The sequence below is a fragment of the Caretta caretta genome, chromosome 1 (assembly GCF_965140235.1).
Source record: "Caretta caretta isolate rCarCar2 chromosome 1, rCarCar1.hap1, whole genome shotgun sequence".
Classification (NCBI taxonomy): Eukaryota; Metazoa; Chordata; order Testudines; family Cheloniidae; genus Caretta; species Caretta caretta.
The window spans coordinates 329,603,640-329,617,661 of record NC_134206.1 but is presented as its reverse complement, the minus strand read 5'-3'; the positions used below and the strand labels follow the sequence as shown (position 1 = coordinate 329,617,661).

Genomic DNA, 14,022 nt, shown 5'->3' with positions numbered 1-14,022 from the left:
GTGACGGCTAGTGGCGTTCTGTTATTTTCTTTGTTAGGCCTGTCCTGTAGTAGGTAACTTCTGGGAACTCTTCTGGCTCTATCAATCTGTTTCTTTACTTCTGCAGGTGGGTATTGTAGTTGTAAGAAAGCTTGACAGAGATCTTGTAGGTGTTTGTCTCTGTCTGAGGGGTTGGAGCAAATGCGGTTGTATCGCAGAGCTTGGCTGTAGACGATGGATCGTGTGGTGTGGTCAGGGTGAAAGCTGGAGGCATGCAGGTAGGAATAGCGGTCAGTAGGTTTCCGGTATAGGGTGGTGTTTATGTGGCCATTGTTTATTAGCACTGTAGTGTCCAGGAAGTGGATCTCTTGTGTGGACTGGACCAGGCTGAGGTTGGTGGTGGGATGGAAATTGTTGAAATCATGGTGGAATTCCTCAAGGGCTTCTTTTCCATGGGTCCAGATGATGAAGATGTCATCAATATAGCGCAAGTAGAGTAGGGGCTTTAGGGGACGAGAGCTGAGGAAGCGTTGTTCTAAATCAGCCATAAAAATGTTGGCATACTGTGGGGCCATGCGGGTACCCATAGCAGTGCCGCTGATCTGAAGGTATACATTGTCCCCAAATGTGAAATAGTTATGGGTAAGGACAAAGTCACAAAGTTCAGCCACCAGGTTAGCCGTGACATTATCGGGGATAGTGTTCTTGACGGCTTGTAGTCCATCTTTGTGTGGAATGTTGGTGTAGAGGGCTTCTACATCCATAGTAGCCAGGATGGTGTTATCAGGAAGATCACCGATGGATTGAAGTTTCCTCAGGAAGTCAGTGGTGTCTCGAAGGTAGCTGGGAGTGCTGGTAGCGTAGGGCCTGAGGAGGGAGTCTACATAGCCAGACAATCCTGCTGTCAGGGTGCCAATGCCTGAGATGATGGGGCGCCCAGGATTTCCAGGTTTATGGATCTTGGGTAGTAGATAGAATATCCCAGGTCGGGGTTCCAGGGGTGTGTCTGTGCGGATTTGATCTTGTGCTTTTTCAGGAAGTTTCTTGAGCAAATGCTGTAGTTGCTTTCTTAAACAAAAAAACTTCAAATCCAGACTCCAGCGAGAAACTGCTGAATTGGAATTCATTTGCAAATTGGATACTATTAATTTAGGCTTAAATAGAGACTGGGAGTGGCTAAGTCATTATGCAAGGTAGCCTGTTTCCTCTTGTTTTTTCCTACCCCCCCCCCCCCCCAGATGTTCTGGTTTAACTTGGATTTAAACCTGGAGAGTGGTCAGTTTAGATGAGCTATTACCAGCAGGAGAGTGAGTTTGTGTGTGTATGGGGGTGGGGGGGATGTGAGAAAACCTTGATCTATGCAGGAAATAGCCCGACTTGATTATGTAAAGAGTTGTCACTTTGGATGGGCTAGCACCAGCAGGAGAGTGAATTTGTGTGGGGGGGTGGAGGGTGAGAAAACCTGGATTTGTGCTGGAAATGGCCCACCTGTTGATCACTTTAGATAAGCTATTACCAGCAGGACAGTGGGGTGGGAGGAGGTATTGTTTCATGATTTGTGTGTGTATATAAAGTCTGCTGCAGTTTCCACGGTAAACATCTGATGAAGTGAGCTGTAGCTCACGAAAGCTCATGCTCAAATAAATTGGTTAGTCTCTAAGGTGCCACAAGTACTCCTTTTCTTTTTGTGTTAGCAGAGGCAGCTTCACTGTAAGGAATGCATGGCTTAGGGAAACTAAAGCAGTCATTATCCCTAGCTCCTGCCTGTGGGTGGGTGGGGGCAGGGTGTCAGGACACTGCCTCAGAGCAGGTGTATGGCTAAAGGAGGACTTTAAATAGGGCAGCTCAGGATCTTTCTGGCACTAGACAAAGTAGATGTGGTCTGCCCATACCTTGTCCCTTCTTGCTTGAACCAGCACTCAAAGGGCAAGCTGAATAAAAATGTGGGTTGGGGATATGGAGTGGGAAGAAGTCAGGGCTCCAGGCAGAGGGAATCAGTACTCCTCTGAGGGAGGGCATATCCTCACACAGCTGCTCTCCAAGAGCAATTACAGCCAACTGGTCTCCAATACTATTCCACTCAGGATGTTTCCCTCTTCAGGAAAGCTACAGACTGCTTAAACAGTGACATGTGCAGGGAAAAGCTATACCAGGCTTTGACAGTAGGGAAAGATCACAGTGTTACTTGTGCAAAGAGGATGTAAATGAACTGCTCAGGCCCTTGGAAGAGGATTCCTTGAAAACATTCTTGGGTTGCTAGGAAAGTCAACAGTGAGGCTCCTTCTACCCTTTCACAAGGACTCTGTATAGGGCAGCCCCCCCCCACAGCTTCTCCCCTTCCCTTCCCAGTGGCACATCAGCACCATGGTAGTCATCCTTTTTTAAAGTGAGTGGTTTTCTCAGTCCATTATTTAGGACAGATGTTTTAGAAGAGCTTAGGTTATGTTCCTATTGCATCCTTTCAGAAGAGTTATAGCCAAGCTTTATGGCTTCTTAAATTTCTGGTTCAGATTGTCCAATATGATTATAGAGATTTGAACACCCAACATGGCACCTGTTAAAGGCAATTAACCTTCAGAAAGTTCTTGAGCTCCTACCCACTGATTGCGGGACCCCTGTTAGAGCAAGGCACCTAAAGTCACTAGTCACTTTTGGAACCATGGCCATGATAAAGATTCTTTATGTGTATCTCCTAACGCACTGCTGCAGGATTAAGAAAAACAAGTCATTGAACCCCTCTTTATTTGGGATGTTGAAGACAGACAATTTTGACATTAACTGAAGAAACTGTACAGCTAAAAAAATATACTGCATGTTGATACAAAAGGATGGTTGCTAGATTAAAACTACAAAATCTACCCTGGCACTAAAATGCTCCTGTGATACATTAAGTACATTCACTTAATCCTTTTAATTTCCAGTCATGGCTTCATTGCCGATGCCAAATTTTGCCCATCTGTGTTGCCAGCTGGATCAGAGGCAAGGCACTTATCTCCGCATGGATGCAAAACTTCATGTTATAAAAGCATTTAAAAGCAGGATCAGGGACAAGCCTGCATGGGGAGCAGGAAGGTGTAGATGACTGAATAGGTCTCTTCTTCCACATTTAATTATGTATTGGGCCTTGACTACCTGCCTGTAGCAGTTTAAAAAGGGACTGCAGAAGGTTCATCTGTCTCAGACAGTCTGGTCACACCCCATTTAACCAGATTATTCTCAATCATTTACGACGTGGTAATTCTTTGCTATTTTCTAGTAGGTGTGACTCAACTGTAGCACTGGAATGGTTTAGTAGGAACTGTAATATACTAATTATGTTTGGTTTGAAATTCAGCCAAAATGGGGAGAATATTTTGAGAACCAAGTGGTCACTGTTGAGACAGGTTAAATATAAAAATAGGAACCTGGTCTGTACCATCCAGCTCAAGAAAACAGCAGTTAATGACAGCAGCATGAAATGGCACAAATCCAGCTAGTAGATTTCTTGTTCACAACTATGCCTATATACACACTGGCAGCAGTTTAAGAAAACCCTTTAAGACAGTGGTACACTGCATTGCATTGGCAATTGCAGAAAAGGCATTTTCTGCAAGATCCCACTTTGCTGGAAACAGTGTGCAACATATCAATTTGTCCATTACTTTCACTCCAGGTGTTTCAATATTTTATCCAAAGTGAACTAATACACAGCTTAGCGCAATATCCTCTAATGCCATGTTTCTAAAAACTTAACCCACCCCCATCAGAATGCTCTAATATCCTGTCCGCAGCAAAATACATTATTTTCAACAACATACAACTAAAATGTTTGCATGTTGGTTTAAGTTACACCTGGATTCGGGTAAGGAAGAGCACAGTTCAAAAATATTAAGGCAGCAAACTTTGTTCATTATTCCTGTAGCAAATAAACTATCCCATCTCTATAGAGTATACCCGTAGAGGTGCATAGTCTTATGCTCTGTTTATACTGTGCAAATTACATGTTCGTAGAGTCTTGCTTTCTCATGGAATTATGCAGATTTCAGTTCTCCATGTGTGTTTGTGAAGTAGTAACAAAGAGGTCTGAGGCAGTTTGTGGAACAGACCCAACCTTCAGCTGGCAGGAGAGAACAGCATCGTGAACACTGTGAAACAGCAAATCTCTGGTGGTGGATTTTTCAAAAAAATTAAGTCGAGTCAGATCATCCATAACAGGGCCTGTAAAGCAAATATATTAAACTATCGCCAGGACATACACGTATCTCATGCCTTGTATTTTTGTTTAGATTAACTAAGGGGGAGGAAGATAGCCTGTAACTTTCCCAACCTCAAGTTTTCCTGTTCAAGACAGATTTGAGACAAAAAGATGCAAGCCAAATAATGCTACAGGCAAAATACACAAGATTTAAATGTACAGCTGAGCAGATTTCTAGTTAAAGATGTATTTGTGTGTATACTAGCACATCTTCATCCCGTCATAATATACTGATGATCAGTCTCAGGGGACAATGATAAACTTCCAAATGTCAGGAAACATTCTAACACCTGATTCTCCTCACACGATGGTGTGATTCCACTAACTGACTATAACAGAGTGAGTTAGGCCTGATTCAGCAAGGTACTTAAGCATGCTCCTAACTTGAAGCATATATGAGGTGTCCCAGTGAAGTCACATGTTTAGGGCTATTCAAGTCAGTGGCAGCAGGATCAAGCCTCTGAAGAACTTGCTAAATCAGGGTTTTACTCTGGCACCAGTCATGGCCTGGTGGACTAGGGCCCGATTCTCCTCTCAAACCAATTTTTTCTTTAAAATGTGGAAGACGCTCAGACCCTACAATGATGGCTGGCAATACGAAATCCATGGATGGATGCCAACCCCACCCAAATCCCCCCAAAACTCTACAACTTACCACTGCAGCCGGCTATGCGCACAAAAACACCAACTTCTTTATATTCTTCTATAACCTGCAGAAGTTTAAATGGAGGTTTAATCTGTAGAAATACCTTTGTACATATCACAATTTCATTGGTATAAGACAATATACATAATGCATTTTTTAAAAAGCCGTTCAGCTGCTTAATGGTTATTTCTCTTTTAAAATGGCTCTTGCACAGCATTAATCTTCTGCCTCTTCCATCCCTATAGGTTTTACACACACACACACACACACAGAGAGTAGCTTAACTTGACTTGAGAGTTGCACAAGGTGATTACACGTTCCCCAGTATAGCAGCAAGAACTTAGCATCAAAGGTGAAAGTTAAAACCTGTCATAATTAGAGTCTGATGTAAGATCATCTTGATTGGCCCTCTTAGTGTCCTACAAAAACATGACATGTATTTTGGTGGAGGGAATGTGAAAGATACCACTTACTGATTTTAACGTTTTTGCTCCAACTGAATCCACAAAGTTCACTGGTGTAAAGTCCAAAATTATATAGTGAACATTTGTCATTGGCTCCATAAAGTGTTCAAGTTCATCAGGAGATGTGTCTTGTGCATTAGCATCTGCAGATTTTCCATTTAGGGGAAGCTCATCATTTATTACCTCGTGTTTTACGCTTGTTTCCATGTCACTAGTCTATAGGAGAAGATAAAACCCAAGAGCTTAATGACAAATACGTACATTTGCAATAACGATTTTTCCATAAGCTTCGTTCAGCCTCCAATAAGGTTTATGGCTTCAAACCACCCTCCCACGCCCCCACATTTTTATGTTCACAGGATTTATACCTGAACTTAGACCTAGCCCTCCCCCCACTTCTCCATATGCGCCAATTGTATGTAGCAAGTTCAAGTAGATCTACGACATGACCTTGCTGTGAATTACCGTTTGCATTCAAAAACTTACATCAGCATTTTCGCCTCTCTCTGGCAATGGAAATAACCAGACTGGCCTAGCAGAGCCACGAGCAGCTCATTTTGCTGTAACATACGTATTCAAGAATAAAAATCCCTTGGACCAAAATCTTGAAAAATAAGAGCCTACAAGTAGGCTCTTGATCCCATAGTTAGGCACCTGCCTGATTTTCAAAAGCACTGAGCATCTAACAGCTCCCACAGAGAATAGGCACATAAATGTGCACAAGTTTCAGATAGTCCTTGTCATCACACTCTGCTTTTCAGCAGATCCCCCTTTTTCTGTTAACCAAATCAATAAGTTGTTCTTGTGTGCAGAAATGGAAATATTTATATTTAACAGGATTATTACTTTGAGTTAATTTCAGATTAGTCCACATTAGGTCAGATAACTCCAAATATGCCAACTGTGAAATTTCTACACCTTCCTCTAAAGCCTCTGGCCATTGTCAGACAGGAGACTGGACTAGATGGATCTTCGGTCTTATCCAGCATGGCTAGATCTCACTAAGCCTTGTTTTAGACAATTCTCTAAAACAAGTCTTCTGAGTGACATTCCCTTTTTTGATGTCGTTTTCTAACAAAAACGGTCTGTGCTGCACAACACACATTTCTAAGCCTTCCTCTTTCAAGTAACTTTCTTGTACGAACGCTGCATAAAGAGCCAATACAATAAGCTAGTTTGCTAGATTGGGAAAAAAAGAAAAATAAGGCAAGAATTTACTCTGGCACTCACATGCTTCAAGACTGCTTTCTCCCTGTGTTCATTTGTCTGCTGAAGTTCCTTGGCATGCCTTTTCTCGGCTTTTTTCTTTGCTGCCAATACAGCACATGGATCAACTCCAGTCTACCACATAAGGCAAGGCATAATCAAATGAGGTTCAACTTGTTAGGACTATCATGTTACTTATTCAAAGGTCAAATTCATCACCTTAACATACTATAACATAAGATTACACTATACAGCTTTCCTTAAAGGGGAAATGTAGAAAGAAGCAGTAATCTTTGGAATCAGCATGTTAATACAATGATGAGGTGGAAATTTGAACTACAATTCTTTTCTAAATCAAATAGTGACAGTTTCAGCAGAAACACTGATTGAGTGAGAGATTTATAGGGGGGGAAATGCTTTCGGATATAAATCATCAATGCCATTTGCTTCGTGAAAACAAACACCACCCACCTCAACTGTACAAGATTCATCAGGGAAGCTACAGAAAAATGTTTGAGAGATTAGTATGTGTGTCATTCCCTGCCAATGCAGTCTTGTCCCCTAGACATACATGTTACTGGTGCTAAACCCCTGACCACCAAATATGATGGCATGTTGGTGGTGGGTGAAGTAATGTGTATATGTAGATAATTTGTATGCAGTGCTCTTCACAGAATCAAACAACAAGTACATTTCATATTCACCCCACAATTCATATAAGGATGGAAGAGGCTTTACCAATGGAGCTGAAAGATGATGCACAAAAGGATTAACCTTAAATCTTTTCAGAGACCAGTTCACTAATTCAAGAGGGGAGAGAATACTAAGGAATTGGTTTTACTCACCTTTTTCTTCAGGGCACTTGTGTACAATTCACTATTGGCAAAATAGAGGGAGGCATTGGCCTGGAATATTTTTATTCCAGGATATTCTTTCACCTAAGGAAAGAAACATTATAATACATGAAATTAAGTGCTATTTATTCTGGAAGAAAAGCACACATTTATATTTCTGCCACATACACGGTCACAAGACTGATCACAAATATCCATTGCCCGAACCACAGAATACACAACATAAGCCAACTTCCCACTGCACATGTGGACATCACGGAATGATACCCATACCAATGGCATTGTTGTCTCTAGAACAGCCACGAAACAGAGTGAATGATGGTCATAGCATGCTGAAAACAAAGGGAAATATACTCCCACCTACTACTGTTTGGAAAGTAAATTAGAAGGACCTTCCCATAGTCATCATACAATAAAATATTGAGTGAGATCAATATCGCATAATATTTGCATTTATATTTTTAACAATGAAAGAAAATAATTTAAAATCAAATTAAATCTGATGTTCCTATGAATGCTAGGTATTATTTAATATAAGGAAATCGTGCAGTTCTAGAAATGCTTCTCTTTTTCCTCCATACTGATTTTATCAATACTTTTCCAAAAATTTTTTATTTCTTCCATTCTTGACCTGCTTTATGATGTCCTCAGTGACAAAAATGGAAAACACAGTAACCTGATCTCAGATTTGTACAGTTTTAAGCACTTTGTTTTTAACTGTTCCTACAGAAATACTTCCTTCCCCCTAGTCTGGTTACTGCGCTGATATTGTTAATAAAATCCCCTTGAAAGCAGATTTACAACTGTTTACACAGGCCCCTGAAATGAAGGTTACTCACTTGTAACCATTCTTTGAGGTGACCCTGCATATTCCCACTTATGGATAAAGCGCCGTTTGGTGCTGCCTAATGGTAGAATCTTCTCCAAACAGTGCCTGTTAGAGCACACGTAACCCACAACTCCCTGCAACGCTTCTTAATGTTCTGAGGGGAGGTTATATGAGGGGGTATTTTTTGATCTGAATGGCGTAGCTCAGTGGTTCTTTGGACTTGAGGATGGTCCTGAAACAAGAGGAAGGAGCTGGCCCCACAGACTTGGGGAGTACTGGATTCAGAGAAATACTCTGCTCTGCACCTCTGGTCTTCAAAGGGGAAAACAGAACTGACTTGGGTTTCAGAGACAGAACTGCAGAGGCCATGTCAGAATTGGATAGATCCAAATAGTCTGATATCTGGCACCGCTAACAGTGTTCTCCAGAACAGATACATCTGGTGCTGACGTGGCTCTAAGTTTCTTAGTAGGCAGCTGGCCTTTTTTCACGAACAGTGCCACTGAAGCCTTGACAGCTTTAACAGAAGGAGCCAGCACCGATAAAGATCCTAGTCTTGGAACCATTAGACAGCCTAGAAGTATCTACAGTCCGTTCTGTTTCTCCTAGTACGCTCTGGGCAGGACAGAACACTCTGGCAAATAGAACTCCCAGGAGCGTGGCCTTACCCCAAGCACCTAAGGTGTCTAAAATGGTTCTCTGATGCCAGGAAGACAATTGGGCACAAAGCACATCTCTGAAAACCCAGCCTCTTCTTTGGTTCCCCATTACACAGAACCAACCTTACAAGATAGACTGAACTACCTAGATTTAAAAACTACTTTGTACTAAAAACAATAAAGTCAGAATATTTGGAATCGCTTGAGGGAAGAGGAGGAGGGGGATGTATGTGTGCTCTAATGGGCAATGCTTGACGAAGCAGTTAGGTAGCACCAGGTGACAAGTTACCCAGAATGGGAATATGCAGACCCACTAATAGAAGACTCTCCGACACTTTAAACTGAAATGCTCTGGCCCAAAGCAGAGGTCTGGCATGCCATACGCTTCCCAAGCACACGCTTACAACAGAGTTAGAGACCCTGGGGGAGGGAATACCCAAGACATTTAGTACAGCAGTGATACGGGACTGCTCTAGTCTGTGTGGGTGTCAGCATACCCACAGACATCTTCTTGTCACTCTGTTCAAAGCAGAACAACTTCTGGTGGGAACAATGCTTTAGGATTCCAGCATCATTCTGTTCAATGCAGATTTGTAAGAAAGACAGCCACTTAGTGATCTGGGCATATGGACCTTTCAAAAGCAGCTCCCCTGATGAGAACAGGGCAAAGATTGCAAAAATTCCTGGCCAGTGTTTGAATACAAAACAGTGAATTTATATCCCCTTCTTGCCAACAAAATGGTGTTCCTAAACATGTTTATGAAAAGGAAACAAAAAAAAGTGATGCTAGCACTTGTGCAAATACATAAATAATGCACCAGGACTAGCTCCAGGAGCGTTTGTGCAACCACCTTGAAAGCTCCTTGTGAGTTTGGGAGGCATTCCCCAAGAGCAGAAGGAATACCATGCAACTTCGGTGACTTCATACAGCATGAACAGCAGATACAAAACAGCCTTGAGAGTAAGCCAGAGAGTGACGTTATGCTCACAGAAATTATTCATCAAATAATAAATATGTTTGTGAAAATAAGGCTGGTCATGGATAACTAGAAAAGAGAGAGGTGGAGTTCATAGAATAAAGTTCTCCATTGTGACCCACTTGCCCAGCTCTACTAAAAATAGACTAAATTAGGTCTTTGGTTCTGTAGGTTTTCATTAATATAGCTAAAGCGACTCGTGGAGCTCACCCTGAATGGGTTCATACACAGTTCTGGTATTAGTAATGGTACTTTTATAAACCCTAGCATCTTAAACTAAGCAATCAATTATAGGTGGTCTTTGCACCAGAACTTGTCATGCAATACCCTGCAATACAAACCCACCATCCACATGGGAACATGCATATTTATTATAAAAACACTAAAATCTGAAACAAAATGATTAAAGCAAAGTAAGTTTGCTTCCCCACAGTGTAACCTTAGCATAGAAGAATGTAAGAGCGGCTAGTTTCACCGCAGGAGGCTCTCACCACTATGCATACAATTACAGAATTAAGAATGTTCAGCCATTCCAGGAATCTGACTATGCTCTATAACAGCAATTTAATAACAACTTAATACAGGAAAACACATTCCTACCTCTTCATAGTCTTCCACGTCACAGTAAATGTCTGTGTTGGGAATTTGACCCAGGATTCTGTACTGTGGACTGGAGAGAAATGGATGCATAAGGTCTCAATATTACAGTTCACAGACTTGAGAAGAACGCACATTAAAAAACAGCTTTGAACCTACACCAGATATGGCTACTGTATGTTAGCACAGTGTCTGTACGGACTAATCAAAACACGCTTTGAGGAAGTTTACAGCAAGAACATAGTAGCGGTGCCATGTGGTGATTAAGCCATGAATCAAACAAAGTCTGTTTTAATAAAAAGGGCATTTGGAAAATATCCGGCCTGTTTGATGACCACCAACTGATGGGCAAAAGCTGGGTGGGCCAACTGCTGCAACTGCCCAGCAAAAGCTACAGGGCCAAATTCTCTTCTGGTGTAAGTTGACACAGCTTCATTGACTACAATGGAGCTATGCCAGCTCACACCAGCAGAGAACGTGGGCCACAGTTTCAAAGAAGCATCCTGCTTCTCAGAGGGAAGAGCCTGATTCTGTAAGATGCTGAACACTCAGCTCCCAGAGAATTAACTGTATATTATGTGGGTTCAGAATTGACCTAACATTGGATTAGAATTGACCCAACATTGCCCCCACTGGGACATCTCCCATCAAATGCTAACACATGACAGTGACTTCTGCTTAATTGGGCCAGTCTTAGCATAAATTCCACTTAACAGTAATGCACTTGACAGGCATTAAACAAGTTTGAAATTCTGAGCTCTAGGGTTTTAATAAAAAATGATCAAATACAGATTAAAAATGAAAGAGAATCTGCATATTCCTGGAGTTTCATTTAGAACAGAATTTATAGACTTTACCTGCTGTCTTTTATGTACATTCTGTGGTTGAAGCAACAGAACTGGGCCCTGAATTGGGACACTGGGACACCCCCTGGATAACCCAATTAAGCAGATTCTACTGTACTCATGAAATGGGACTTCTGTTTATTTCATTCCCTTTTAAAAAGGGAACAAAAACCCACCACAAAGCCCTGATTCTGAGAAAGAGGAGAAAAAAGTCTGACCTTTGTGTTCTGTAAATAATGGTTATCATTGCAAACGCCACAGCAGTAAGCAAGCCGTAGTCTAGTCCCAGGAGAACAGAGGCCACAAAAGCTACAATCCAGATGGCCTAAACATCAAATAAAAGCTACATATTAAAATGCATCCAGTTTTTTTTTTTGTTAACATGGCTCAGGCCCACATATATACACTACCACAGTTCAAGGGGAGGTCACATTGTAACATTTCTCCTTGATATACTGCAAGGCAATACCCTCTGAGACAGATACGTTGGAGTGTTTTATAATTTGACATGTGAGTTGTAAAAAGAGCATTAACTGTAGAACATGTTTTACTATGTGTTAGAGATTCAACCTCCTATGAAGCTGGTCCTGTAAAGACAAACAGTGCAAGGGGAATTACAAGTAGCCTGATTGTATATTATCATTATATTGAGCAGAAGATTCACCATACATTGATTACACAGCAAAATACCAGTAGTGCTGATGTTTGGTATCATCCAACACACCTAGGGTTACCAAATTTGGCTGGATGAATTCCTAGAAGTTTCATCACATGACATTATCTTTAATTAAAGATGAATCTTTTATTCCAGGAGACTCTAGGACAATTCTGGAGGGTTGGCAACCCTAAACACACCCAGGTAGCAGAATGGGCACAAGAACTCAGTACAGGCATCTCAGTGAAGCCCTCAAGAGGTGATGAATTATGGTGCTATCTGAGTGGGAGGGAATCAGGAAAGTGCAGAGGGACTGGGGAGATTAAACAAGGCACAGCAGGCTTGCAGCTTGTTATGGAAAAAAGGGAGTTCCTGCTATTTGGAGGATGGTAGGGCCTGCGCCTCTACATACAGAGGCCCAGTGGCATGTTTGAGCCAGCAGGACCAGGGCTCAGCAGTTTCTCAGGTCTCATGTGGCAGTGAAGGTCAGATGGTGGTTCCATGGGTGAAGGCCTTGTCCAGGTGACTTCAGGAGTCTCAACCCCAGGGTTACTCCGTATATACAATAGTGGTTGCTACCCAGTCTTGCAGCCCCAGCTCCTGCCCAGCAGGTAACCAGTGTCTGTGGGCATTTCTATGGTTCAAAAGGTCTTGCGCACATTTTCAACTCCCTCGATAGACAAGTGGGGCACTACCCCAGCAGCTGTTGCTGCAAGCCCCAACAGTGAACCAGGTAACAACTTAACCTGCTACCATGGAATCACAAAGAGTAAGTGATGCCTCTTCAGGGGGAGGGATAGCTCAGTGGTTTGAGCATTGGCCTGCTAAACCCAGGGTTGTGAGCTCAATCCTTGAGGGGGCCATTTGGGATCTGGGGCAAAAATTGGGGATTGGTCCTGCTTTGAGCAGGGGGTTGGACCAGATGACCTCCTGAGGTCCCTTCCAACCCTGATATTCTATGTCTATGTCACTCTTGGCCTGGGCCCACTGTCAGGCTAACCATTCCTTGGCAGTAAAGGAGGAGAGCACAAGGGGATTTGTTTTTCATGTTACTTAGGGACTTTTGCACGTTCAGCCGACCTCTAGCATGTTTTCTATAACATTACTGAAAAACAGTCCTGCTTCCACCTGCAACCAAACTACTTTCAACACTAGCTGATCAGGAATCTGCTGTTCACAACTATTGTCAGCAACAGGTCATTTTCCTAGCGTAGCTGGACCTTTGTACTGTAACTTCTTCATCTGATACAACAATACACTTATAATTGCCTGGAAAGCTTCCGCTCTTTTGTAGATTCTTGGGGAATGTTGAACTGTTGATTTAAAAAAAGTAGGGAAAAAAAGGAATTAATTTACACTATGATAGCATTTTCACTTACCAATTCGATCTTACTGGTTCTCCAGAAATGTGTTATATCTCCAAACTGTTTAAACATTCCTTTCAGATTCACCATTACGATCGCAGCTAGCACAGTCTAGGAACAAATTATGACATTTTTATTTTACCCTTGAAAACTATGTCACTCAGAAATAGCTTTCCAAGGCATCATTAAAATGGCCATGTTTATGCACTTTATACTATTGATGGGAACTAACCTGCAAGCCTGTTAAATGCACATTCCCTTTAAACCACAACTTTTCAGGCTACACATTAAGATACTGTGCCTATTAAAGCTTTAGGGATTGCATATTATCTTGCATACATTACAACAGAAACATAGATACAATTATCCAAGAGAATAAAAGAAGCAAATACAGTATAAATTTGTGTGCTAATCATCACTTCCCTCCCCGCTGATAGATTTCAATAACCTCTTTCTCCCTTAATATCCCATTCAAGAATTCTTAGTTCCGTACACAGTGTACATATTTAGGGTGATCTTATTTTCATTTCTCAGAAGGAACAAAACTTCTAACATGGCTAGTATTAAACACAAGAGGAGTGCTCTGACTCCTTCGCTATACTCTGCTTTCTAAGTTAACTTAAAAAAACTCCAAAAGCCCACCAACCCAGGGCCCAATCCTGGAAGGCGTTGAGTGCCCTCCTCAGTCCCGTTGACCTCAGTGGGTGTTAAGG

At 41.9% G+C, this 14,022-nt stretch overlaps 1 protein-coding gene across 4 annotated transcripts in view; it reads right to left on the bottom strand.

Annotated features, from left to right (window-relative positions):
- Positions 1-2,704: 2,704 nt before the first annotated feature.
- Positions 2,705-14,022, bottom strand: part of SLC26A5 (solute carrier family 26 member 5) — a 42,231-nt gene continuing 30,913 nt past the window's right edge. For 3 of the 4 annotated variants that reach the window (XM_048836403.2, XM_048836404.2, XM_048836402.2), the window contains 8 exons: positions 13,325-13,420; positions 11,509-11,615; positions 10,449-10,518; positions 7,375-7,467; positions 6,554-6,664; positions 5,333-5,539; positions 4,869-4,923; positions 2,705-4,176 (listed from right to left, as the gene is read on the bottom strand). In XM_048836403.2, coding sequence (XP_048692360.2) covers positions 4,001-4,176; positions 4,869-4,923; positions 5,333-5,539; positions 6,554-6,664; positions 7,375-7,467; positions 10,449-10,518; positions 11,509-11,615; positions 13,325-13,420 — 915 coding nt within the window. In that variant the 3' untranslated portion in view covers positions 2,705-4,000. Of the gene's footprint in view, positions 4,177-4,868; positions 4,924-5,332; positions 5,540-6,553; positions 6,665-7,000; positions 7,029-7,374; positions 7,468-10,448; positions 10,519-11,508; positions 11,616-13,324; positions 13,421-14,022 lie in introns of those variants that run through there. The other variant, XM_048836405.2, reaches the window with a different exon arrangement.